Here is a 26575-nt window from a genome sequence, read left to right as displayed (position 1 = left end):
GGAATAAATGTTAGCTATGAATTCTTCTGCTAAAAATATGTTCAAGTGGCATAATCTGAGGCATGCCAAAATGGACCTGGGGAGCCATTTGCCCTGGAATTTCTCTGCTTCACCTTTCTCTATAGTTCTTTTGGGGCATTCAAACTGGAGTCTATTGAGATTAGAAAGTTCATTCCAGAGACAAATGCTGGATTTTCTACTTTGAAACTGGATCCCCTCATCCTGAGTGTAGAGAGAAAATCCTTGAGGAGATAAGTCAGTATTCTGGCCTCCAACTGCAAGTTAGTGGATTCACTGTGAAAGTTTCTTGACAGCAAGATGGGTGACATATTCAATTTAACATATAAATAATATAAAAACAAGTGAGTGTTTTACGTGGTGAACTATCATTTTACTTGATGAACACTATCATTTTATTTCTGCTTAACTGGTCTCACTATAATGTTTACCGTTTGAGATCTTTTTATGTCTGTATGTGTTGAAAGTATGGCATTATAACATTAAAATATCATTGAAAAATATTATCAAAAATGGTTTTGTCTGTTTTTAAACTAGATCAATAAGGACTTCCATCAAATGGGAGATATGCTGGGTTATCCAGTGTCTTCAACCATCTTGATTATATAGGCTATGGATGATAAGAACTATAATCTGAACACATCTGTGGAGTCCTATATTAAGGAAGGGCAATCTAGATAGTAATGTAGCTAGAAAGGAAGACAAAGAGGTTCAAGAGTTTTTTTTTTATTCCCATGCTCTTAATTTTCCAAAAAAAAAAAATCACAAAAACATAACTTATAAAACAATATGTATACTGCATCCTCCACAACAGCATTATTGAAACATCCAGCGTAAGGGTTACCACAGGTGGGGATACACTGGGAAAGAAGTACCTTGTGCATTTTATATTATATTTCTTTGTCATCTACAGGTAATAAGTATCAACAGGAAGAAGCAACAAGTATGTCTGCGAAAAAAACTTCATATGTGTTTTGTATGCGTATTAATATTTAAAGATCATATTTATCATTTTTATATTTTTCAAAAATTTGCAACAAAAAAATCCTTTAAAGTATTATCTACACTTAACACATAACATCTTTTTAAAGATTTCTTGTTTGGGTTCCTTACTTGTATTGATTCATCTAAAACCAAAGCTGGAGAAAAACAAAGTAATTTAATCCCCCACCCCAAATTTATTTTACCCACCCATGAGGTCACTTCCTCTCCTTGATTTGAGATGCAGTATTTTTCTGGTGTTCCTTTTCTGTCTTTTTCTTTTTCTTTGCATTCTTAACATGCTCCCCTAAGATTCTCTACGAGAATCTTTTCCTTTTTAATTTTTAAATTAAAAACAAAAAAACTCCTTTAAATAAGGACGGACGATAATCTGATTATCAGGATAAGATTCTGAAAGGGAAGCGGGGGGGGGGGAAGGAACTCTATAGTTTTTTTTTTTTTAAGAGAGACTAGAGGGATTTTCGTACTGCAGGCTTGGTAGGAAATGAAGAGGTATGAAAAGGAACCTTTTCAGCCGCGAACTTGTAGTGATTCCCCCGAAGCTTCCAGCTTGAGAAACAAAATCCCGTCGAGAGTCACGCACTGGAGAACTGCCGCCTGTTCAACGGCGAAGCGCAAGGGAAAAGCGAAGATAAATAGAGCGCTGGGAGAAAGCGGGCTCGCCCCACTCGGAGGGCCCCGTCCTTCCGCTTGGCACCGGCGACCCCTCCCTGTCGAACGATCCCCTCCCCGCCCCGCCCGCAAGGAGCGAACCCGGAGCCACGCCCCTTTCCTCACCGAAGGGGCCGCTCGGAGCTCCTCGGCAACGTCCCTCTGCCCTCTCCCCTCCCGCAGACGAAACCCGCGCACACGCATCCACACGCACACAGCCGCCCGCCTCCACCGTTACCGTGTCTTCTGGTCGTATAAAGTGGACGATTGTTAAGGAAGAAAAGTCCTGTGCAAGTTCAAGTAAACACGCATACAAAACCCGCATCATCCAGAGGAGAAAAATTAAAAATATCATCATCAACGACAACAACAACAACAAAAAGCCATTGCAACTCATCCCTGTGTTTTAGGTCCGATCGGGTCCGTCCCTCTCTCGCTCGCTCGCTGTCTTCTCGCCAGGCACGGCTCGTCTGCCCAAGCTCGTCCGTCCTCCCCATTCCTCCTCCGGCGCGTTTTCCCTGCCCCTGAGCGCAGCCGCGGTCCCTTTTCAGGAGGCGGAGGCCGGTCAGCTGTTGTACTGGCAGGCGTTTAGAGTGGAGCCGGGGCTCTGCAGGCTGCCGTAGCCGAAGTTCGAGTGCTGCTTGGACTTCAGCCTCAGGCTGGCCAAGCTGGAGTTGCAAGTGTCCCTGTAGACGCTGTAAGGGGAGCCCGGCGGGCCGTAGGGGCAGGCGGGAGTCGACATGGCCGTGTTGAGGGACGAGCCGCTCAGGTTGTTGAGGCTGGAGTTAGCCACGCCGGGCACGGCCGAAGGGCCCATGGAGGAAGGCATGCTCATGGAGGGCAGCGTGCTGGGCGCCGAGAACATGGACTGGGCCGACGACAGCGGGCTCATGGAGTTGAAGAAGGTGAAGCTCTTGGAGGAGAGGGGCGCCGGCGCCAGGCTCTTGGCGTGCCAGTAGTTGGACGGGTAGCCCGGGTAGACGTCCTCGTAGGGCTGCATCAGGCCGCTGAACTGCGGCACGTAGCCGTTCTTGCAAAGGTCCATCTGCTGGTTGCGTTCCCGCTTCCGCCACTTCGCGCGACGGTTCTTGAACCAGACCTGAGGGGGAAGGCAAAAAAAAAAAGGGCCCCACCGGCTTAGAAACGGCCACTGGCAGGCACTGCGCTTGCGCGTCCGCTCGCGACAAAGACATTAACGGTGGGGGGTGGGGGAGAGAGAGACTGCCTGCCTAAAATTAGCACCTGTCTGCCTAAGGTAAAGGGGGGAGGGTCCACCCACGGTCCACCCTGCTGTCCCTTCAGGTGGAATTTAGCAAGCCTGGTGAGGGTTTCTCTAAGGTGGTCCCTTCCCCGGCCCATCAAACTAAAATGACAATCTATTAGATACAACCGGAGGACATCTACCGTAGGAAGTACTGGAACAGACACCTTGTCATTTCAACTCTGGGAAAGCCATGATACGATCTGTTTTTTTGGGAAGCTAAGCAAGGCTGGTCCTGGTTAGTTCTTGAAAATGAGACTACCCAGGTATTTCAAGACTACTGCTTGGGCTAGACTGGAAAGTTGGAAAAACTTCCTAGAAGAAGGCAAAAGGCAAATAACTTTGGTGCAATAATGTTGGTAAGGAAACTATCAGATTCACCGATGGAGTGGAAGTGAGGGAGATTTCACCTTTCCCTATAGGGGCGCAGGATAAAAATGGTGATTTACTGGGAAATCATCTGCTGTGTTTGTTGGACATTCTGTTGCGTGGCTGTTTTTCTACCCACCTGCCCCAATTTGCAGTGTTGAAATGAATAAAGCTTTGGGCGACCAGGGGTGCATCTTCAAGAACCGAGAGCTCCCTTCAAGCTCAACACATAGAGCGGAGTAATGAACTGGGAATTTCGTGATACAGTGAAGGGTTCCAAGAAAAACAGGGAGCTTGAAATTTGCCTAGGCATTATGGCAAACTGAGAGCAATCTCCCAATTATGAATTAATAGAACTGATTTAAAGATGCCAAACAGAACTGGGGTCCCCATCATGGCACTGTGGGCTCCAAAGAGCCCACACAGCCTATGGCACAGCAACACTTCCTCTTTAGTTTTAATTACTGTTATTTTAATCTAAAAGAAAGAGAAGAAGAGGATGACTAGCTTTAAGGTGGTTAGAGTCTGTTACAGTAGCAAAGAGTGTACAGTTGGAAGAGCTGAAGGACCAAATTGGGGATAGATCTATGGAGAATATCTATATGGTCACTAAAGATCAATCATCACATTGACTGCTGACATTTTGCAAAGTAAATTGCCCATCTCCAGTATGCCTTATTTTCTAAGAATGCTTCTGCTATCTGTATACAAAATAAAAATACTCAGCAGCTGCAGCCAATTTGGAAATGCTGCTCAAGAAAAAGACAATCTTTTGTAGGAGTCTTTGGGGAAGAGTAAACAAAGACATAGCATTGTTTGTCCCCAGTTCTCAAGATTCCAAGGCTGCCCACTAGCCCAGGGGCTAGCGATTCCCAATCTACAAACTGATCGGCATGATTCAGAGCTGTTTCCATTGGCTAGTTAAAGAATCCCCTGCTGGATCTTTTCTGAAAACTTAATACGGTACAATAATTTGGAAGGGAAGGGAACCTAATAGAAAAGTTGTCCAGCATTACTTTTCTTGCTGAAAGAAGAGGTGCCAAACTAAACTGCATATCTGTTGAATAGCCATTCTTTCTCCTGGACCATACACACAGTCGTGCAATGTAGCTACGTAATCTTATTCTGGGCATCTTTGTTCTCATGAGCTAAGTCAAGACCTGGGACTGAAAATACATTCTGGGGTTCAGCCACTTGAGATTCAAATTAAGTTTGGTGTGTAAAGCTAACCTGGGTAACTTCTATTGATATGCTATATTGGTGGACTGCTGTAAACAGGGGTAAGTTTGTTACATTGATTGATTTTGTTTTGTGTTGCAGCATTCTTTGCCTGTGTCTAGATTTCTACTATCTCTTCAGCCAACTTCCCCTCTGATGCTTTCTCTGAAAATGTCCTCTGGCAACAAGGAATGGTTAAGAAGGTTTCTCAACATCTCTAATCAGTTTACATATTACTGTATATCTTAAAGTCCAGATTTTATTCTTTCTGGAGCAATTATTATTATTAGTACTACGGCTACTATTATTATTGTTGTTATTGAATAATTCAAGGTGGAAAGATATCCAAAATATCCTCCTTTTATTCCCCCAGAACAACAACCTTATGAAATGGGTGGGGCTGAGATAGCTATAAGCAAAACTCTGGTTGCAATCAAATCAAAACTATCAAAGTATAATAAAAATGCATTAACTTATTCATTACTCAATACATTAAACACGCATATTAATTAATATTTCAATCTGCTTTTGGGAAGTCAATAGGAAAAATGTACCGATATTCCTACTTCTTTTCAGCCTCATCCTATGCAACATTCTGGAATTTCTTTATTGTAAGCTATGAGAAACCTGTACTTTTGCTCTAGTAAGAAAGGCTGCTAATCATTCTAATTGTCCATTTGGGGTATTTGCCGATATCACAACTTGTACATGCCTGAAAACCAAGGGATATATTTTAATGTTGATATTAATAAGAATTAATACTTTGAAGAGGATAGTCTTTAAAGTGGGTGCCCTCCAAATGTTCCCTTTTCCAACTTGTCAGTCCTAGCCATTGCTTAATCCGATGTGTGCCATGAAATAAATTCTCACCTTAAAAAAAAAGCCCCTGTCCTTAAATAGGCTGTCTTGGAAAAAACACCAATGTTTTCAATAGTTGCCCTTTATATCCAAAGCAGATAAAGATTGTCCCAGACAGCATTTAGTCAGAGGGATAGCTGGCATTTCTCTCTGGAGATGGCCTTTTCATTTTGCGATTGGAGCCTTACAGACTGCTGCCTTGACTTGGCATCTCCTTTGTTTCCTGTTCAAGATCTCTGGATTTCATTTACTTGTTTCCCTTCCATTAACCACTTTCTGGCCAAACCTCTTGCCCAAACTGCTGTTCTCAGACTGATCCTGGTGGCTTTATCCAACTTAAAAAAACAAATAAACAAAAATTCCTTATTTCTGGAAATTAGAAACGGATGAGGCAAGTATCCTAAAGGTAGACACAGCCAACCAGTCCTATGCATCTTTTGCCTTTCACCAAAAGTGGCATCTGCTTTTACAACTGAATGTTCAGTATTTATAGTTCTGCTGCCAGAAAAGGGAATCAGTTTAGATGCCCTGGGGAGGTCTAACAGAGGAGAGAAGCTGGTGCAATCTTTGAGAAAATAATCTTTTAGGAAAGGCTTTCAATTTGTTTTCATGAAAAACCCAGGGATTCAAAAACACCGGAAAAATATCTCATTCGTAACCTGAGGCAGGACGCAGTTGCAATTGCACTGGGTCCACTTCTAAGAGCAGTAGGCCTTAGCCACGTGATTCCTGGAGGAAATATGGCTAGTGGAACTGCCTGCATTACTGGTAGGTTAGGATTTTGATAGGAGTTGGCTGCCAACTCCTATCAAGCAGATGCAAAAAGCTATTGTTGAGAGCAAAACTGGGCTCTCAGCTAACCTGAGAATCTAACCACTTTGTGGGAATACCTTTTTTCCTAAAGGTGGCTCTGTAGTTCTGGTGGGACTACAGTGCAACTCCCCCCCCCCCATTGAATCATGTCTGATTCTCAGAAATCACCTGGAGAAGCCCCTGCAGTTTCCTTGACAAAGTTTTTGAGATGTAGTTTGCCCTTGCCTCCTTCCTAGGGCTGAGAGAAAGGGACTGGCCCATAGTCACCCAGTTGGCTTTCTGCCAAAGGCAGGACTAGAATTCATGGTCATCCAGTCTCTGGTCTGATGCCTTAACCACAACACCAAATTGGCTCTCAAAAACAAAGCAAGGGGTAATTTAATTGGCTATGTAATTCCTAAGTCCAACTATGGAATTCCTGAGCCCAACTCACAGGATTGTAGATGCCTATTTTGTCCCCTGTTTTAGAAAGTTCTTTGCAGATCAAATGTGTTTGCCAGTTTGGAGAATGGTTTAACCAAATGAAAACAAAAATGCAAGTTTCAACAAGAAAGAGCAAGAGAAGGAGTTGGGGAGGAAGAATTAGCTGCAACTCCTAGAGGAAAAAAACGTGGAAAAAGCCGAAAAGCAGCTTGAAATTCACTTCTCAGAGAGTACTTCCAGACAGGGATTTCCTGAAACCGAGGCTAAATATTTTAATGCTGCCTCTAGATATTTTCAAACAAAGTCCTCTTAGCATATTTGGCCAAATTAAAGTTTTAGAAAAATACAACTACAGAGGAGTTTGAGCTAAGATTTGGAAGGAAATGGAGTAATCTATTGATTTCCCCCTATTTTATAAGCAGTGGGGGGAGGGTCTGAAGGAGGGAATGTGGACTATTGGATTGAACCTCTTGGTGGAGGAATCTAAATTAAAGCATCAGATGGCTGCTTACCCTCTGCTTGACATCCTACTTTAATTTGGAAGCAATCCTTCCCTACTGAAGCCAAGTCTGGCCTCCACATTAACTTATTAGGGTCAATAACTTTGTATGAAGTGCTCCTTCCTTACAGGGCAAACTCATTAATTCTCATGGCACTTCAGTGAAAAAACAAAACACAACCCTGTTGATCACAGCAGGATTTTAACCTTGTAGCAATTAATTAGATCATATGCGGAATAATTTGAGGATGGACAGAATGGGACAAATGACATCAATTGCACTTTATTATACAAACTTTGGCTGAATTGTGCCGAAATTAACAAAAAAATGTGCATTGCTGCAAACTTTGGGGAAGTGTATCTCTATAGATGTACTCCAGGTGAGGATTTCTCACTGATGTTGAGGGGCAAATGTGATTAGAAGTATGTTTTTAATTTTTTTTATTACTTTCACTGTAAAATGCCACTTCTTTCAGCATACTAAGTCTCCCACCCTCCAGTCTTTTATCACAAAAGCACTTTGCCATGCAATTTTCAAAATGCTTCATTAAGGGGCAGCCTCAAGGCTATGTTAAAAGAGGAATTCCCCCCCCCCCCAGTGTAGAGTGTAAGCTTTGAAATGATTGGATGGTTTACTATTTTTCCTTTAAGGCAGCATAACTAATCAGCTGAAATACAATGCTAAGCTTAGCATTTCAGATTTCTCTGCTGACTTCAAGGTACAGAAACAGTGCAGTAAAGAAAATACATAGAAGTATGGAAGAACTGCTTTGATATGACTTTTGCCCTTAAAATTTCAGGAAAGTCTTGGGCAGACTCATTAAGTCCAGGGGTGGGTTTCTACTGGTTCTGTCCGGCTCTGTAGAACCGGTAGCTCTGAAGAGCAGCAGACATAGAACCGGTTCTATGTCTGCTGCTGTTTTGGCCCACCCACCTGCCCGGGCTCTTATCTGACCTTTATTTCCTGCTTTTTCAACCTCAGCTGCTTTGTGCGGCACAGCTGCGGTTGAAAAAGCAGGAAATAAGTGCTTTTTCAAATGCTGTGCCCCTGCGTGCAGCGCTGCTCAGCTGTCCAGGCAGCAAGCTGACATGCGCACGAGCGCAAAATGTAAATAACCAAACCAGTAGTTACACCGGTCGGATCCCACCCCTGGTTAAGTCCCATCCAATTTCCACTCAGTAAGCAGCTGCAGGATTGAAAGCTAAGACTGTCTTTTTCTACAGGAGAAAAACTGGTGGATCTTAATTTGAAAGGCACAGGAATAGGCTACAACAGGGGTCTCCAACCTTGGCAACTTTAAGACTTGTGGACTTTAACTCCCAGAGTTCCTCAACCAGAGTTCCTCAGCTTTGCTAGCTGAAGAACTCTGGGAGTTGAAGTCCACAAGTCTTAAAGTTGCCAAGGTTGGAGACCCCTGGGCTACAAGGTTCTAATTTGCAGATGATAATAATGAGGAACCTCTTGATTTTCTTGCAGACTGATGCCTAAAGCTACTTAAGTCTCTGCTTTTCTGCTAGCGTTTTGTTGGGGGGTGGGGGGTTGTTGGTGAGGCCTTCTTGGCAAAGTAAGTTTCTGTAGATCCCATTAGGGGGTGGAATGTGAGGCTCATATATTTTAAATAGATGTCAACAATCTATGTGGAAAAGCTCTGATTTCCTTTCAAATCTAATAAGAAGATCTATTTTTTAAAAAAAGCTAAAATAACACAACTTCAGTATATCTTTTTCCCTGTGGGCCCCAATAAATTATAGGAATCCTCAATAACTTATTTCTGGAATATTGTCATATCTTTAGGGTGATCTCCATTTAGAACCTATTAAATCAAGAACTACTGCATTCATCAAGCCAATAGGAATTAAATACACCCACACCTTCAGAAGTTGTAGGATTCATTTGCCCTCCTGAAAGCATAAAGCAAACTGAAGTTGAGGGAAGGAGACCCAAAACCAATAAACCAGGAATCCAGCATACAAAACAAGCAAAGAGAATGACTAATAAAATGCCAGTCCTGTTTGTCTTACAGGTTATTTCTGACACTGGATCCCCTGAAACAAACTTCAGCAATTCCTGCCATTGAAGGCAGGAAATCCCTGACAATCAGCTCAAGCAGCCACGTCTATCTAGAAAACACTTAGCTGATTTTGGAATCTCAAAATAATCCCACCCCCTGATGAATTTAATCTTTCTCTTGTCCATGATTTGGAGGCTCCATTGATTTTAACAAAACCTATTACCCAGCAATTGTTCATATGCAAGTATACATCACTGCATTGCATTGTAGTGATGTATCTTCGTCTACACTCAGCTTGGCATGAATTGAGGGGCACAAAAATTCATATATATATAAACTGGCTGTCAGTATCAAAATGATCAGTGTATCCTTGTTAAGAAGTAGCTAAATATTCCAAATACCTGTCTTTCCTCCTCCCCCTTAATATTATTTTAATTTAGTTACTCTTTCTTGGTTATTTTTAAATAATTGGTGCAATTATTCTTATACTTGTACAGATAAATTAATATAGCTCTCTGAAAGCAACACCTAAAACCTTTCAGTTCACTATGATTTACTTCCATTATTGGGCACAATTCTGCCCAAATTTTGGGTTTTATGTCCATCTCAGAGTAAACTCTGGTTTGCTTTATCATGGTTTATTGTATTATTCACAGTTGGATGCATCTGCACAATGGCAATACACAAATCAGAATGATTAGAAGTGCACAAAACATTACATTTCAAAGAAATAGAGTTTAGCTGAGCATGTTGCAGAATCCTGCTTATACGTATGTGACAGCTTTCCCTTGATTGTAATGGAGTTTGTCTGTTCCTACCTCTACTATGTACCCTTTTAAAGGCACACTGACTGCTATTCTGTGTACTCTGTAGGATAAAAGTCTCATAAAACACGACAGTACTCAGTGTTACCATGAATAATATAGCAACTTAACCTGCTGACTAATTTTTTTTCATTCCAGAACTAGGTACAATTCTTTGAAATTAAGCCCTAGTTACCTCACAGGACATCTGCTAATGTGCTTATGACTGGCTGTATACCTGCCCAGTATATTTGTGTGTGTGTGTGTGTGTGTGTGTGTGTGTGTGTGAGAGAGAGAGAGAGAGAGAGAGAGAGAGAGAGATTATGCCTGTCAAATCAATCCCAATATTGCATTTGTTTTATAGCTACACTATTGGCCTTGTCCAGGGTTAAAGCCAACACCTGCTATTATAGTTCCATTGAAGGCCCTTGAGTCATGATGGGAATTTTGGAGGATTTCATGTAACCTGGCCCATTTACCTGGCTATTAGTATCAAAATGATCAGTGTATCCCTAATCTTTTGCACTTCTCCCAAAATTTCCCATTTATAGTCAGAACCAATAGAAATCTATAGAAGGCTATAGAAACCAGGGGAGAAACACATCCGTATTCCCAAAGCTTCCTTATCAGTTTCCAGAAGTAGGAAGTGAGACAAAAACAATTTCCTCCTTCACCTGACTTTTTTTTTTTGGGGGAATCTGGTGTTTTTATACATTTCCCCTTCCTGTGAAAAAGAGCGCACTCACAAAGCCCATCCACCAGGAGCGTTGCATCCTCTTTCCCTCCACCGTGAAGATGAACCAGAATTGCTGTTATTAAATGGCTGCATTTATAATCAACCCAGAGGAAACAATAAATCTTGGGCGACCTTTGTCTATTTTGGGCAAATCATGCTTTTCCCAAATAAATAAATGAATAAATAAGCAAAAAGGCTTGTGACTCTGTTAGCGTTTTTTCTTAGCAAGGCCATTCCTTCAAGATAGAGGGAAGGCAGGAGAGACTGCATTTCAAGCCATTTGAAAAAGCATCTTTTCCCATCAGGAATTGCGATAAAGATTCACCTCCTGGATGAAATCTCAGCCCGATTTGGATGCTCTGTTCAGTTCTGCCGAAGGTCCACTTCGAAGAGAGCAAAACCTCATTCAGGGCTGACCCTCCACGGAACTGCGCAGCCGAGATTTAGGAGCACGTGTTGGGCGTCCCTTCCTTTGACGGATTTTTGGGAGTCTCGTTTAATAAGCGTCCAAAGGGTTGGACACAAAAAATAATAAAGTGTCCAACAACTAATCAAGAAATAATCTTATTTAGAAGGGACACCAAGTGAAATCAAGGAGATTTAGCTGTGCGGACAGACAGCTCCGTTTACTGATTTTAGCAGCTAGCCTTTCAGCAAAGTTTAAACATGGGTTTAATCCTCTCTCTCTCTCTCTGTGTGTGTGTGTGTGTGTGTGTGTGTGTGTGAGTGTTTAAAGTAGCTCCCAGATTCGCAGCCTTTTCTGTATATATTTATGTACTGAAAAGCAATGAAGAGGCACAGGTAATCCTTGAGCTTACTTCAAAGTAAGTGGCTTTGGAGATTCTGGTTCCTAAGCAAACCTCCATGGGATGAGATTCTTCGAATAAAATGTGGGGAGATGGCCGCATTTATACAGCAATTCAATAAACTCTTGATTGCACCCTAATCGAGGCATGGTAATATTGGAACCCTATGCAGGTTGCCAAACGGGGGGGGAGGAGGGGGGAAACCTTCGCTCGATCCAAGAGGATTTACGCCTTACTTTTGCTCACGTAATTGTTGGTTTTGTTTCTTCTGTGGGCTTTTCCCGAACTGAAGGCGTTCGAGAGCCGGGTTTTGCAAAGGGAGGGAGAAGTTACACGGCCTGTGCTTTCCCTGATCAGGCCTCCATCGGGCCTGGCGTCCCTCCGGCCCCCTTTAAACACAGCGCAGCGGTTCTTAGCCCCGTTGCTGCAACGGAGAGGGCTGCAGAAGACGACTTTGTCTTCTGTTCTCATGCAAAGATCGGTTCCGCGGGCCGCCTCCGCGCCCGCATCCCTCTCGCGCGGCGATCTTTGCCCTTCCCAATCCGAACCAGGAGGGAGACGCCTGCAAGTAACCCTTGGAGCTCTTTGGATTCCTGTCTCCGAGACACTTATTCAGGGGTTGCTCAGTGGAACGGGATGGGCTCACTTCCAGGCAAAGCCCGCTCAACCCGGGAAAGGCACTAAGACGGAATAAGCTCTAAGGAGTGACCTTTGCGTAGTCTGCATACAGTGGGGCAAGGAGGAGGGGGAGAGGAGAGGAAAGCTTTGGAGAGCGATCGCGGAGGTGGCTCACCCTGACTCTGGGCTCCGTGAGGTTGGTCCACACCGCGATCTCCTCCCGCATGCTCATGTCCGGGTAGCGGTTCCTTTGGAAAGTGGCCTCCAGTTCCTGCAGTTGCTGGCTGGTAAAGTGAGTCCTTTGGCGCCTCTGCTTCTTCTTCTTCGCCGGGTCGTCCGCGCTCCCCTCCTCGTTTTTCTGCACGCCGCTTGGCTCCTTTTCTAGAAAGTAAGTGGGCCGAGGAGATCGAGACCACAATAAGGATCGGTTGGGGTGCGATTAATAGTATTATTACGAAGAAAAATTAAAGGTCTTCCGCTAGGCCCTTTTAATGCAAGACGGCGCAAGTAACCGGGCCTCTGCCAACAAGTTGACTAATATGAAAGTCTGTAACCCGAATCTCCCGTAAATTATACCCCATTTCGCAATAGCAGCGAGAAGGTTTGGATTGGAACCAGCTCCCCTGTTTCAAAAAGTTTGGAGAACGGAAGGGTTTGTCACTACAGAAACAAGGGCCAGAGATGACCTTTCTGCATAGAAAACTCAGAAAGCTAGAAAGTAAGCGATGAAATAGAGAGAAAAAATACTTTTTAAAAATTATGCTTTTACGCGTAATAGAAAAATTCGGATGACTTAAAGTTTCATTTACAAATCAGAATCTTTGTTCTCTCAAAAAGGAAGAAATTCACTGCTCATTTTGATCGTCTTGAGGCATTTTTTCTATTTTGCTGAGGACTTACAAGGGTATACTACTTAGACTAGAGAACAACCTTTTCCCCATCTTAAACTGAAGGAACGGGGAAGAAAGGACAGGAGCAGCTATACCTTGGGAATTTGGAATTTCTACCTTCATGATGAGTTTTCAAGGATCCCTTTTAATATTTAATTAAAATGTATAATATTAAGAAAATGTTTTTGTTTAAACTATTGAGATAAGGATATTTTGCAAATTTGGATTTATCTCTGTTCAAAAATACAAAAATTGCATTTGTACGCAACGTTCTCCAGAAAGCATAAAATGTGTTTGTAGACTAATGGCTAAAGTTTGTACAAGTTTGAAGTGACAGGTCAATTGGCATGACCTTTCCTTCGATCTAACCATTCATGTAAATGGGAGTGGGAAGACATCAGGGCTCACTCAAGCCCCAAGTTTTATAGGCTTCAGTGCATTAAATGTGAGGGCGCTCCTATTTTTAAAATGCATGGCAGTGTCCAGATACAAACAATTCACATTAATTCCCAGGTTAAATTGGCAGAAGGTTTCTCCCACTATGCTTTGGAGGGGATGAGATATAGTTAGGAATATCGATGCAACTTATTATTTGTGGAACTGAAGTGAATGTTTAGAGAGCATAAGGGTATTATTCTGAGATATTTTTCTGACAGTCAGTTTGATATAGCAGCTAAGGCATAATATACCTGCAAACCAGAAAACTCTTGAGTTCTAGTCTTGCCTTGGGCATGAAGCCAGCCGGGTGACCTTGGGTCAGTTAATCCCTCTCAGTCCTAGGAAAGAGGCCATGGAAAACTACTTTCCAAATCTTGCCAAGAAACTTCAGGGACCTACCCAGCCAGCCATCAGGAGTCAACACAAAAAAGGATAATTCTACCATCTAAGGCCTAGATCCATACCTACTGAAAAAAGTGTAGCTGAATTCAGTGGAACCCACCACTTTTGAAAAGATTTGATATTCAGTTGAACACCTCGACAATTCAGCTAAATGTCTCTTAATGCTAATACAATTCAGCTAAATGTCTTTCAATGCTAATACTTTTATAACTAAATTATAATCAAACTGGCCAATTTGCAGCCTATAAATTCTAGCAAGTCTAATGGGACCTGGAAAAGAATGCTTCCCAAGTTGAATTAAGGCAGAGTCTTTTTGGTCCAAGTATTTATAATTGAATTGCTTGTGCAATAGTTACTGAAGTAGTTCAGGTTGCACCGTGGTGGAGAAGCAACATTCATCTTCACATGATTCTAAATCAGTTTGTAAACTGATATTATGTAAGTATTTCAAAAGAATTTTGGAACATATTATGCGTGTCCATTTGCAGTTTGAATACATTATAATTAAAACTACGCAGAAGATTCTGCAGTTGACCTGGCTAATAATCCACATTGTTTGCTTTCTTTAATAGCCTGCTTAAAATAAATGGCATGACTCAAATTGAAGTGTGTAGTAAAGGAGTTGTGGGTCTCCAGCCATGTCTTTCTAGAAAGTGAGAGGGTTTTTTTTTTTAGAGAATATTATTTTTCTTCCTCCCTCTACAGACATTTAAGAAAGTCACCTTATCACATGCATCTACTATATTTATATGCTTAAACAGACCTACACCCTCCCACATTAATATTTATACATCCTTTTTATATTGAAAAGTCAAACTGCAGACATGATCCATCCCAAAATAAGCCCTTTATGTTCCCCTGATTTCAGCAGATTACAAAAAGTGCTTTGCCTTTCTAATTGAAAAGAGCAAAGAGCTCAATGGCTTAATTTCGGCAAGATCAGATGCCACATAAAAATGCAGAAATTACTCATGCCTCTTGAAAGAAAGAAAAGTGGTCACGGAGCACGTGCAGGCACCGGCAAGATTAAATTCACATTGATTCTTGTACAACAAGCTGCTGTTTGGGGGAAGAAAAAACAAACCCCATCCCATAAAGTATTAGGCAACTCCATGGTATAAATCAACTTGGGAGGCTATTCTGTATACTGAAAACCTAAATACATTCTCTCCTCCTTTTGAAGGCCTGGATTTTGATATTCTTCCCAGAAGACTGATCAGAGAGATGGGTTGGTGCCCAGGCGGTAGCCCCTAAAGGACAACTAGTTCTGGAGAAGCGGCTTTCTTTCAACTCAGACAGGAGGGTAGGGAAGCAGTTCACAGAGCCCACAAGGCCTTGGTGCTGCTGCTGCCTAAGGAAACTGTAGTCCTCTTCCAGCTTCTTCTCTCTATCCACCAGGGCCGGGTACAACACTCACTTTTTTCCTAGCAAGGCCACAGAAAAGAGGGCTCAGCTTGGGACCGGTTTGGTGGCATTGGCTTTTCTTAAGGCTGGACCTTGGGGAAAATGTGAGGGAGACAGAGGGCAGGGCCCCCAAGGACCTTATGTCCCCATCAGTCCTCAAGAGGGGGTGAATTTTAACTCTCTTCTGCCAAGGGAGTCTCTCCCCCCCCCCCCCGCTCCCCCAAAAAGCTGCCTTCTCCCTTGGGCCTCGACACAGCTCACTCCCACCAGCTTGGACTTGGCGTTGCACTGTTTTCCAGAAGGTAAGAAGTGAAAACTAAGCTCCGGTGGTGGGCCTAAACAGGGAAGGTGCTGCTTGCTCGAAGCCTTTTCACCATTAGGAACCACAGCTTGGCACAACCATAAGGACCCTCAGCTGCAGTGGTCCTCCTGCCATTTGCAAACCACTCCCCGAACAGCTGGGTGTGTTTTTTAAAAAAGAAATTGTGGTGTGACTTGGCGAGGAGGCGCTGCGCTTTTTGGCTGGGTCGCTCCTACCAGGTGAACAAGCCTAAAATTTATTTCAGAGGAAATCTAGAGGCAAAGGTGTTGTTTTTCTGAGCAATTGCCCCATTATCGTTCAAATTCCCAGGCTCCTGTTTAATTTGACCCTTTCTATTAAATATTACCGGTGGTTCCCTATTTAATTTTTCCTATTGGAATGCATTGTGTATCTTGGAACTGGCTCGCTTGGCTCTTTCCTCTCTTTGCTTGGTGGAAATTGTTTCTCCAACTGATGCAACTGAATATGTAAACATTAAGAGGGGCTGGTCTCAGGGTAGCACAAGCCTAAATTCAGCAATAAATAGTGGGAGTGACTTGAAGGGTTGCCTCTTAAACTTATTTCAGTTTCGGGGAAACTCGGCCAGTTTTATTGAGATCAGCTGTCACATTAAAATACAGAGATGATTTGGAGTTTGAGAATTGGATTCTACTCTTGTAGAAGAATTAGATTCTCTTCCTAATTTGAAAGTTAAATCCTTTCCCAAAGAAATATCTACTAATTTCCCCGAACACCTTTCTCCACTCGAGATGCCTTCACTAAAGCACGACTGTCAAAGTGCACACCAATCCGGCACAATGCTCTTAGGTGTTATAGGTTGCCGTCCACAACACAGTTCCTGGGAAAGGAGAAGTGTGAAGGATTCACTCTGGGGTTACAGTCTGTCATCGAGGCGTTGCTTTTACTCATTTTTAGGGAGTTAACTTTCCCAAGATTTGAGCCGAGGAGGAGCACTGCGGTAACTTTCTCAAGCAAGGAGCGTGGCTGGGCACTTACATTTGGGGGGGGGGGGGAATGACATTTTGCAACCCCCCTTCCCTTGCCCTGAAATAGAAGAGAACCACTTCTTCGTAGCAAAAGACCTTTTCGGAAGAGTTGGACGGCATACATAACTAGCGTTGTGGAGTAGGCAATTGACTCACGTTCACCTGCAAATAAGGCTGACGGAGGGAAGCTGCCGCCGGTGTCCTTTCACACAACTCTCTCCTAAACATGCCTCTCCCTCTACGAAGACATCTCGGATTGAAAGCAACGCCGGGCGGAATAAGATGTCTGCGCATTCCCTGGCCAGGGCCTGAAGCTTTCCTCCCTTTCTCCTCCACCTTTTTCTTCTTCTCCTCCTCCTTCTTCTCCTTCTTCTTCTTTTTTCTTCCCCGCCTGAGTTTTGATGGGTGCCCTCCCCTGGCCCTCCAGAGAGATCCTTTTACACGTCTACGCTATCCAGACTGGACAAAAAAACAAAAAAAAAACCCAAACAGGACTTGCTGTGAGTTTGAAAACCCGGAGCCCGAATGGAAGGGCTCGCAAAATAAATAAACAAATAAACAATTTTTTTAAAAAAATCGAGAGCTGCGTATTTTGGAGAAGAAGAAGAAAACAAAAAATAAAATAAAATAAAAGTGCCAGTTAGCCTGGGAAACTTGAGCGCAAACTCCGCCACAACCGAGAGGGCGCGATGAATCTCGCCGCCCCTCGTTCCCATGGCGAAACCAAGGGGTTCCGGGGGCGCTTCTGCTTTGAGTGGGGACCCTCTCGCCTGATCGCGCCCTGCTCGCTAGGGATGGAGGAGGAGGGCAGGAGTCTTGCTCTGCTTACTTCCTGTAAACCGCGGCCGCCCAACGCCCCAAACGGTGGCTTTACCTGGGACTTCGGTGTCCGAAGATTCGCTGGCCGAATTCTCGATGGGTTCTCTGCCTTCGGAAGCTCTCTGCAAATGGAAGCTGGAAGCCATGTCGTGGGACGCCTGCGGGGTTCTCAGGTTGTCGGGAAGCCTTTCCAAATTCATCCCACCTTTAAAGGAATCCATAAGCAAGAGGGAGGCTGAGGCGGAGCCTGCGTGCTCTCGGCTTTATGTTCATACAAACTGAGAAAGGAGAAACCGCTGAACTAGAGAGAATGGCAGCGAGAGGCTGCCGCGGAGGGGGTCCACCGAAGTCCGCTTTATTGATATTATTTACTTTTAAATCCACTAAGATTCGGCTTGGCTGACTGTAGGGACAGGCGCGGCCGAGCTTCAGACAGGTCCGACTTCCCGGGGAATGGGGGTGGGAGGGGTGGGGTGGGGGGCAAGGAAACCAGGCGAGTCGCTTGGGGTGGCCAAGATTCAAATGACCTGCCCTGGAAGGAACGCCTGAAAGTTGAAGCAAGACTCCGCCCCTTCTTTCCTCCTTTCCTCCCTCCCTCCTCCTCCCTCCTTCCTTCCTTCCTTCCTTCCCTCCCCGCCCCCACCTCCACCCCGCCTAGGAAAGTTCAACCCCCCTCCCCCCCCGTCCTCCTGGTTACTAGATCTCGTCCACCGAGCTCTTTCCTTCGCCTGCTTGGAGCCTCCTGCGAGCTCTCGGCCCTAGCGAGCGAGAGCTTCCGAGGGTGGGCTTCTCGCATTGGTTAAAGAGACCGCGCCCGCTCCGCGTCGGCTTCTCCTTTCCTTGCAGCTCGGTTCCCCCTTCCCCTCCACTCCCCACCCCCCTAAAAAGCCGAGTTTCAGGAACGAGGCTGTTCCCCCCAAAGCCAGTTTGCTCCCCCTCTCTTTGCTTCTCTCCCCCTCCCCCCCCCGGCTCCAGACAGTGTGCGTCATTCCAAGGTCCGCTTCAGGCAAGGGGGCTTCTGTCATTGAAATCACCAGAATGGGGGAGTTGGGGAGGGGGGGAAGGAGATCGCTTACTCGAGAAGAGTTTCTATGGAAATCCGTCTTACTGAACGATCGTTCACTCGGCCTATTCCTCCCGGCAAATTTTAGCCAGAAAAGCAATTTGTATCCATCTACGTCCTATATAAGAAAAGCTTCCCCAGCGGTTGTTGTGATAGTTCCCCAGGCTCAGGATGGATGTCAATGATGGGATTGATTGGGCTTCATTGCAGTGAATATGTGCAAGGTCGGCCTTCTATTCATTCCACTGTTCAGCTACGTGACTCATGTAGAGTGCAACCCTAAATGCATTTACTAAAAGACCACAGGACATGTTTCCGAAGAAGCAAGCAAAAATTCAACTCTTTCGGTGATTGCACGTGTCCTCAGATTTCGAATAAGTCAGCCAACTCCTTCCATATTTACTCACAAGTATTTTTTCCTTCTGGTTTACTTCGGAGAGCCTTTTAGTAAATGTAGTGAGACCTATTTTTGTGTCAGACGTGCAACTTATAAAAACCACATTAGAGGTTAAAAGCAAACTGCCAGGAAGTAGTGTAAAAGGGGGTATATATTCTGTTTAAAAAGCTTCGGGGATATTTTTTCGGAGGAAGGGGGAAACTAATAATGAATTATAAATGTTTCTCCCAATTTTAGGAGGGGAAACACAGTTCAAACTTTTGAACAGCACAGACTGGATCTCCTCTTTGCCTTCTGGTGGCCCGCAAATGCTGGCTCAGGGAAATTTCCCCGTAGGTCTGAGTTCGGGGAGAGGAAATATAATATAGTAGGCTAGATTGAGAAGAATTTGTTTTTATGGATCCCTGCCTGGTGTCTTTGGTCGGGGAAATCGAGACTTCAGGCTTCACCACCTTAACCACATCCCTCGGCTTCTCCGAGTCCAACTGGAATATTTTTTTCCAAACCAAGGTGGAACTGCTTCTACTATTTTGTTTAAACAACAACGACAACAACAACAACAACCAGGCGTTTTTAGGTGTCCTTATAAACAACTAAGTAAGGTGCTTAATCCGTTAATATTATTGACGGTCTTAAGTGAAGAGCCGCCAAATCTTTTTAAACCTCATCTGGGTCACGGAGGACCCTGAGCTTAAATGAGACTTTTCAATTCTATCAATCTGATGACGGTGCGACAAATCCGTCGAAGTCAATGGGATTTGCCCGGTTCATCAACAACGCTCCCAAACGTGCCAAGTCCTATATCCCTGGATCCCCGCGGAGTTTCCTCTCAAACCGTCTAGCTGCCATTTTAGGCTACTTTCGCGATTCACTTGCCACCCCCCCGCCTGCCTTCCACGGGAGCTTCGCCACAAACTCTTGGGACCTTTAGGTAGCGGCGAGCCAAGGCGAAAGCTGCCTGACCTCCTCGGCCACAAAGCGCTCGGCCGCAGGACCGACAACTTCAGGAGGAGAGCTCGGGACTCCGGAGCCGTTCCCTCCGCTGTCCTGGGTCGTTCAGGACAGATCCTCCTTCTCGGCTTTGGTTTTCGCACTACTAGTGGGGCGGCCGGGCTCTGTGGGTGTGGACTCCAGCCCAAAGCGTTTGTCTCCGGCCTCAACTTCTACCCCCTCTCAAAGCCAAGCTGCTTGCAGACGCCTCAATTTGTTCGCGGCGGCGAGGGGCGGCTCTGGCCATTGGATTCGCGTTCAACTCAGCCTGGAGGGCGGGGGGGAAGCCCTGGGGTTTAGATCCGGCCAGGGCGCAGCACACTAAGGCGCATGCCTTTGAAACCCATGCCAAGCCGCCTTCCCTTTCCTCCTCTTCCCAGTGGTGTGTGTGTGTGTGTGTGTGTGTGGAGGGTCAGGCTTGGGATGCAGCTGCTGCCTTATGACAGCATCGGCTAGAAGACCGACCATATAAACCCACCTCACCGTCTTTACAGTTAGTTCCCTTCCTTGCCAGAGCTCAACCGCGAGGATTGCGGCTTTCATCTGAGAAAGGCGGCTGGGCACACATCTCTTGGGTTCTTCGGCCACCCGAAGAACCGGCCAGCCACGCTGTGGGAAGGGGGTCTCTTCTCTTCATTACTGTTCTGTAGAGTAATGAAGAGCGCTCTAAATCGCCGGTATGGAAATACCACGAAGGGTGCATCGGGATCTGGCTCTCGCCCCGTTCCCCGAAAACCAGGCTGTTGATTAGAGTAAGGTGTTTTTATCATGTTATTTATACTCTCCTTAAAAAAAAAAGTCTGTTTCGGATGATGACATGGAGAAAAGTCTTTTTTGGGAAACCTAATGAACAGCATACAAGGCCCATTGGTAAACAGATGGGAAGTGTTTAAAATACCATTTTAAAGGAAAACTCCACCTTAGTTTCACAACTGGTTGGAGCTCGCCTCAAGGAAGACGCCTTCAGAGATTCGGTTCACACGTCGGAGGAAGCCATGGGCTTCTTTAACTGGGGTTTAGTGAATGAATTACAGTTGGCACATTTACTCCACAAGAAACTATGCCATGCATTATGACTCATCAACCACAATGGCAAGATTCACTGAAGCATCTCTAAATAATAATAAGGAAACGCATGCCATGTCATGGCACAGCAAGTTCGGTGACCGTAGCTTTTGGGTTGAGTTCATATTAAGCGAGATGAACGTAGCTCCTATGGATACCGGTGGATCTTAAATGACAGAACAGCCCTTCAGCAATTTCTATTGCACTACTAATTTCTTATGATGTGTTGTCCAGCACAAAATACATTAATTGGCAGGAAAAGCCAAACGGAAGCTTTCTCTTAACGGGCTTATTGGGGGAGGGAGTGGACACACGACCATTTCTGTTGTGAAGGGGGAGGCCTTTTTTTTTCCCCTTTCCAAGGCTGGAGCGCTTGGCTGCAACCCTCCTGGGAGTGATGGCTCTGAAGAATTCGAGTTCCAGGCAGGGGCAAACCTCAGGGTGATTTTTTTCCCGAGTTTTAAAAGCGGAGAGTTACAAACTGGTTCTGCATCTGGAAAACAGATGAAAGCACTTCCCGAAAGTGAGGTGAATTTCTCCATCTGCCTCTTTTTGGACCTGGGACGGTGTCATGTTCGGACCGCATTTGCGGGGGAGAGAAATACTACGATGGAGTTTTACCCAGAGGGAGTTAAGGGTGGAGGGTTCCTTTCCCCAGAAGCCAACTTCTTCTGTTCATCCCATTCTTTCGTTGGGCTTCTGCAGCATTCTCGCTTGCCACCACCCCGCGCGAGGGCTCAGGATGGAGGGCGGCCGGGCTGATTTTTCTCGCGCCCACCGCAAAACAAAATGGCTTTTTTTGGAGAGCGTGGTTTAAGAGCCGATCCACAGCCTAAGAAGAACCGCCGAATGAGCTCTTCTCTTGGCCGCCCAGCCATCCACCCCAGTGCCTGCAAACCCTGCCGGAATCTGTTACAACCGCGCCGTTTCAGATTCCCACCCCCTAAACTCCTAAACCAGGAGCCTTTGTAGGCTCCCTCCACGTTCCCCTTTCCACGAGGGAAAATTCGAGGAAAATCTGTTTGCCAGGACCACTCGGGTATCAAAGTGTCAAAGGTGGGTTCCCCAGTTGTCCCCAGAGTTCGCCTCGGGAATTGGATTCCCCTCCAACCGATCAAGTGAAGGAATTACCTCCCCCCCGCGCCTTCTTCTGACACTCATTCCTGCACATCATTGAGGCCCAGCAATTCAAACCCAGGCTTTCTGAGCGAGCTAAGAAGCCCCTTTAAACCCTAAATACAGCGTAAGTCGAAGTCAGCTCACAACTCCCCACAACGGCGCTGCAGCGACGGGCAAAGGGCATTAATCCGGGGAGGGGGAACTTGAGGCCTTTCAGATGCTGGTCAACCAACCACTTCCAGCAGTGCCATCTGGCAAGGCAACGGGGACCGTGGGGTGCAAAATCTCTACCTCACCCTCTTTGCCCTTTTGATAAAGCACCACAGGCAGATCTTGCCCCACTAGCGAGTTCATATTCCTGGCAGTTTGCCTCCCTCCCTCCTTCTCCCACCCCATTCACACCCACCCACCCCACGTTCATGCTCCAAAAGGTGACCTCTGAACTTTAACGTGGCCTAATATTTGTCTATACTGAGCTCAGAGCCAAGGAAAATCACTGGGGGGAAGGAGGAGGAGGAGGAGAAGGAACGATTCCCCTGACTGAAGTGCCCAAATAATCAACAAACCAACCCACCCAACGTCAGTTTAGGTTAAACAAACTCCCAAAGTCCAGTTATTTCACCCTGGTCTTATTAGACCTCCCCTATTACATATACTGCCCCCTCTCCAGCGAATGTGGGAAATATGTCAAAGACTGAAGATTGGGACATTAGCACAGGTGTCATCACAGTTTTCATGAAAGACCCCAACTTTACAGTGGCTGCTTTCAATATAACCAATGATTAGGGTTAGATTCTTCTTTAGGTTTTTTTTTTTGGGGGGGGGGCGGATTGTTATATTAGGAAGTGGCTTACTATATTGAGGAAACTCAGAAAATGGATTAATTCAGGAACCCAGTTAGGGTTCTACCTTACATTGACTCCATTGTGTGCCTACTGCCAGGGCTGGTCTTTGGGGTAAGCTGAGGCTCCTTTCAGTAAATGGAGCAGAGTCCCTCCAACACAGCTGCCTTGTTACCTCAGAAGTACCTGGAATAATAACCCTTTGCTTTTAAAGAGGAAGGGTAAACCCGTTACCTGACTGTATCACCAATGAAGTCTGTGGTGTTCTAATTGCTACAATGAATAACCATTTTGAAATGTCCTTTGGGAATGCAGCAGAAGACACCAAAGGCTTTTTGGATTTTAGGAACCAGGAAAGCAGCAAGCAGGAAACTAACCAACCAACAAACAAAAACGTCCAGGACAAGGTTTTGCAGCACCACTACAATGTTGCTCAACACTCGCCTAACGTTCAGACAGACTTCCTCTCCTCTTCCTCTCCTTAGAGGATGCTGCTGTTTTCATGAACACTTGTATCTTCGCCAGCAGACCAAATGTCCAGGAGGCCTTTAGAAAACCCAATGTTCCCCAGCTTGCATTGGCCAATGCCTTCCAGGCCGGTAAACACAGGATCAAGCCACAGTCATATATATCTCCTGTCTCGGAGAAAGTCCCATTGCAATGAATGGGGCTCTCTCGGGAAGAAACCTCCTTGGGATTCATCTGTGCCAAGTTGCAGCTCTATCATCTGCTTTTGTATCAGGCTGAATGGCAAAGTAACAAAATGGCCCTAAGCAGGTTCAGCCTGCCCCTTTCTTTGCCAGCAGGGAAAACAAATCAATGGGTCTCCTGTTGTTGTTGTTGTTGTTGTTGAAGCTACTTCCCAGGAGCTTCTACCTGGGAGAGACAAATTTCTTATTTCTGAGTTACAGCTCCCTTGCCTTCCCTTTCCCTTCCCAGGTCGGATAGGAGGAACTTGAATTCTTCTTACTTTTCACTCACCATGTTTTCCATTCAGAACAGAAAATACATGCCGGTTCTAATAAGTACGGCCTTTCCAGGAAACACAACTGCTGTGTACGGCCTTTCCAGGAAACACAACTGCTGTGAACCTCAGGGCTACCTGGGAGAAGGTCTCTAATCAAGCTGTACCTGTTTTCTGCTCCTTTCTCTCACCTCCAGGATGCAAAGCTGGCTTGGCTCAACTGTTCCTTTGGGGAGAAGCAGATCTCAGGGCCAAGCGGCAGCCCTGGGTTGTGGATGAAGGTGGAAAGAAAGGTGGAGCCAGGGAGAAGGTGAGCCAAGGAGAAGGCCACTGGGACTGCTAGGGATGGCCGGAAAGTCCCTGATATGAAAGGAACAGCCTTGAGAGGGTTCTGGTCCAGGGATCATCAAAAGAGCCAGGTGGAAAGATTTGCTCCATCTAAAGCCAGGATGGCGTAGGACAGTGATGGCTAACCTTTTCAGCTTGGTGTGTTGAAAATCAGGAAAAAGTGTAGCCTTCCTCGGGGTCGTGTGTCACTTCAAGAAATATCAATAATTTGGTTTATGACCAACTGGGCTGGGGTGATCACACAGGGCTGTGAAACTTGTCTCCCTGGTCTCAGGGCTGCAGGTGCAGGATCTGGGGATCGGAAGGCCACCTTACAGGGCTGTGAACCTCATGGATCTCCTTTCCTCCTGAGGTAATGAAACTGACAAACCTCAGTTTTTGGCGGTTAAAACTGGTTCTCTGCTGCAAAGATCTTGCGGCAGCGGTGACACCACGCCTCCACGCAACAAGCAGGGAGCAGGGATTGGAGCAGAGCACAGGCAGCCTCCAAATGTGCAGGTTTTCCCCACACCAACAGGCTTGTCAGTCAAAGTGCCTCGGCGTGTCACGAGTGACACGCGTGTCATAGGTTAGCCATCACTGGCGTGGGAGGACCCTAGCAACCACAAGTCCCTTATGTTACTTTGTCACTCAGGCCTGGCTGCCAGGTAAGAAAGGGTTCGTTGCTTCTGGATTTGCTTTTGCAAAGCGTTTTGTTAACTCTCAATACTAAACTTCATCCAAGCACAGAGTCAAAGGGGGGAATCAGGCACTACATCTTACAAGGCAGGTGTGGATTTGGATACAGTACACTCTTCAACCAAGAAGAGGTTTTCAGTGGATGAGTTATGCTTATTGCAGATGATGGATATTCTAGGTCAATGTATCTGCAGGGCAACAGATTAAGAAGCAGTTATGATTGGAGGAGTGGCCATTCAGACCTGATTTGAAATAAAGACCTTTCTTGTGGCCACTGGGAAACTGACTTTGAAGTTCAGTCTTGGAGACCACGATTGTTATTATATGAGTGCCAATGAAAAAGAAGGGGAAGCCTATTTTTTCTTCTTCTTCTTCTTTTTTTTTTAGGGAAACAACACATTATGTTAGTGTCAAGTATCAATTCAGGCATTTTTGCAATCAAAATAAGCCCACAGTGGTTTATTTAAGAGCAAATGGCTCTGAGCTCAGTGAGCTTTACTTTACAATACTTGTAATTCAAGTCTGCAGCCTGGATGTAGGGGGTTGTTTTGTTTTGGGTTTTGCTTTGGTTTGCTTTTGAAGAGGAAAGATTGTTTTAGTGAAATTAAAACAAAGGGCCTAACTATGGAAGATTTCCTCTGTTACTAGTTTGGTCTGCAAGACTGCCTGGAATTGTTTTGGTGGGGAGAAAAATCAATATTACTTGCAAGGCCAAGATATCTGGACCAGTGCAGAAGGAGGAGGAAATGCCTCTTCGCAGTTATTCTCAAGTAATAGTAGTTAATATAGTGATAGCAATAGCACTTAGACTTATATACCACTTCCCAGTGCTCTACAGCCCTCTCTAAGCAGTTTACAAAGTCAGCATATTGCCTCCAACTACCTGGGTCCTCATTTTACCTTCCTCGGAAGGATGGAAGGCTGAGTCAACCTTAAGCCTGGTCATTTGAACTGCCGAACTGCTGACAGTCAGCAATCAACAGTCAGCAGAATTAGCTTGCAATACTGCATTCTAACCACTGCGCCACCACGGGTCCTATGCAATATATTTCTTATATTACCAGACCACCACAAAGTTGGAAGTTAGAGGAACTCTTTGCCATTTTGGATGTTACACAATTGGGTTGGGGGTGGGGGAGGGAAAAACACAAAAAGAGAAAAAGTTGTTGAGTGTTATGAAAAAGTTGCATTTGATCTGAAGTATGGACTCCTGCAGATTTGGCTTCCTTAACATGACTAAACAATTTCCCTCTGGTGTCTCTGCCATCCAGCATGACAAACAGTTGAGGTGAACTCCAAAACTATAAGTATATTCATTCTTGAGCATCTTTAGGTAAAAACAGATCTTGGGTGGCACAATTGGAAAAACTAGAATAAACCAGCTTCCCGTGACTTTATGTCTAGCACAATGTGGTAGGCTTCAACCTTCATGTTCCCTCAGCCAGTATAGCTAATGGTGGGTTTAAGTCCAACCTTCTTGAACTCCTAAGTAAGGGAAGGCTGGAGCTGAAATACTGAGTGTGATCAGTTATTGATGTGATTCAGTATAAACTATTTTAGTGTACTTACATGTTTACTATTACTTTAATCTCTTCTACCACTTGATTAAAAAGCTATCTTCAATTTTTGACAATCATTAAAAGATGGGAGAAAAAAAAAGAGCATTCATCTTCTGCAATTATATTTTTTACACTGTAAAGATAAAGGAATCTCATTCTCACAAAAATCAATTCTGATTCTTTAAACCTAATGCCTGACCAT

General features: G+C 44.9%; 1 protein-coding gene across 6 annotated transcripts in view; it reads right to left on the bottom strand.

The window, feature by feature from the left end:
* Positions 1-730: 730 nt before the first annotated feature.
* The window catches only part of PITX1 (paired like homeodomain 1), a 42166-nt gene continuing 16321 nt past the window's right edge, over positions 731-26575 (bottom strand). For 4 of the 6 annotated variants that reach the window (XM_087955283.1, XM_087955282.1, XM_087955284.1 and 1 more), the window contains 3 exons: positions 17404-17553; positions 12263-12468; positions 731-2770 (listed from right to left, as the gene is read on the bottom strand). In XM_087955283.1, coding sequence (XP_087811409.1) covers positions 2237-2770; positions 12263-12468; positions 17404-17553 — 890 coding nt within the window. In that variant the 3' untranslated portion in view covers positions 731-2236. Of the gene's footprint in view, positions 2771-12262; positions 12469-17403; positions 17554-18424; positions 18912-26575 lie in introns of those variants that run through there. The other 2 variants (XM_087955286.1, XM_087955288.1) reach the window with 2 other exon arrangements.

This window comes from Notechis scutatus, chromosome 2 (genome assembly GCF_049901735.1).
Source record: "Notechis scutatus isolate UNSWTSFEM ecotype Mainland chromosome 2, rNotScu1.2, whole genome shotgun sequence".
Taxonomy (NCBI): domain Eukaryota; kingdom Metazoa; phylum Chordata; class Lepidosauria; order Squamata; family Elapidae; genus Notechis; species Notechis scutatus.
This window is presented reverse-complemented; position numbering and strand designations above follow the sequence as displayed.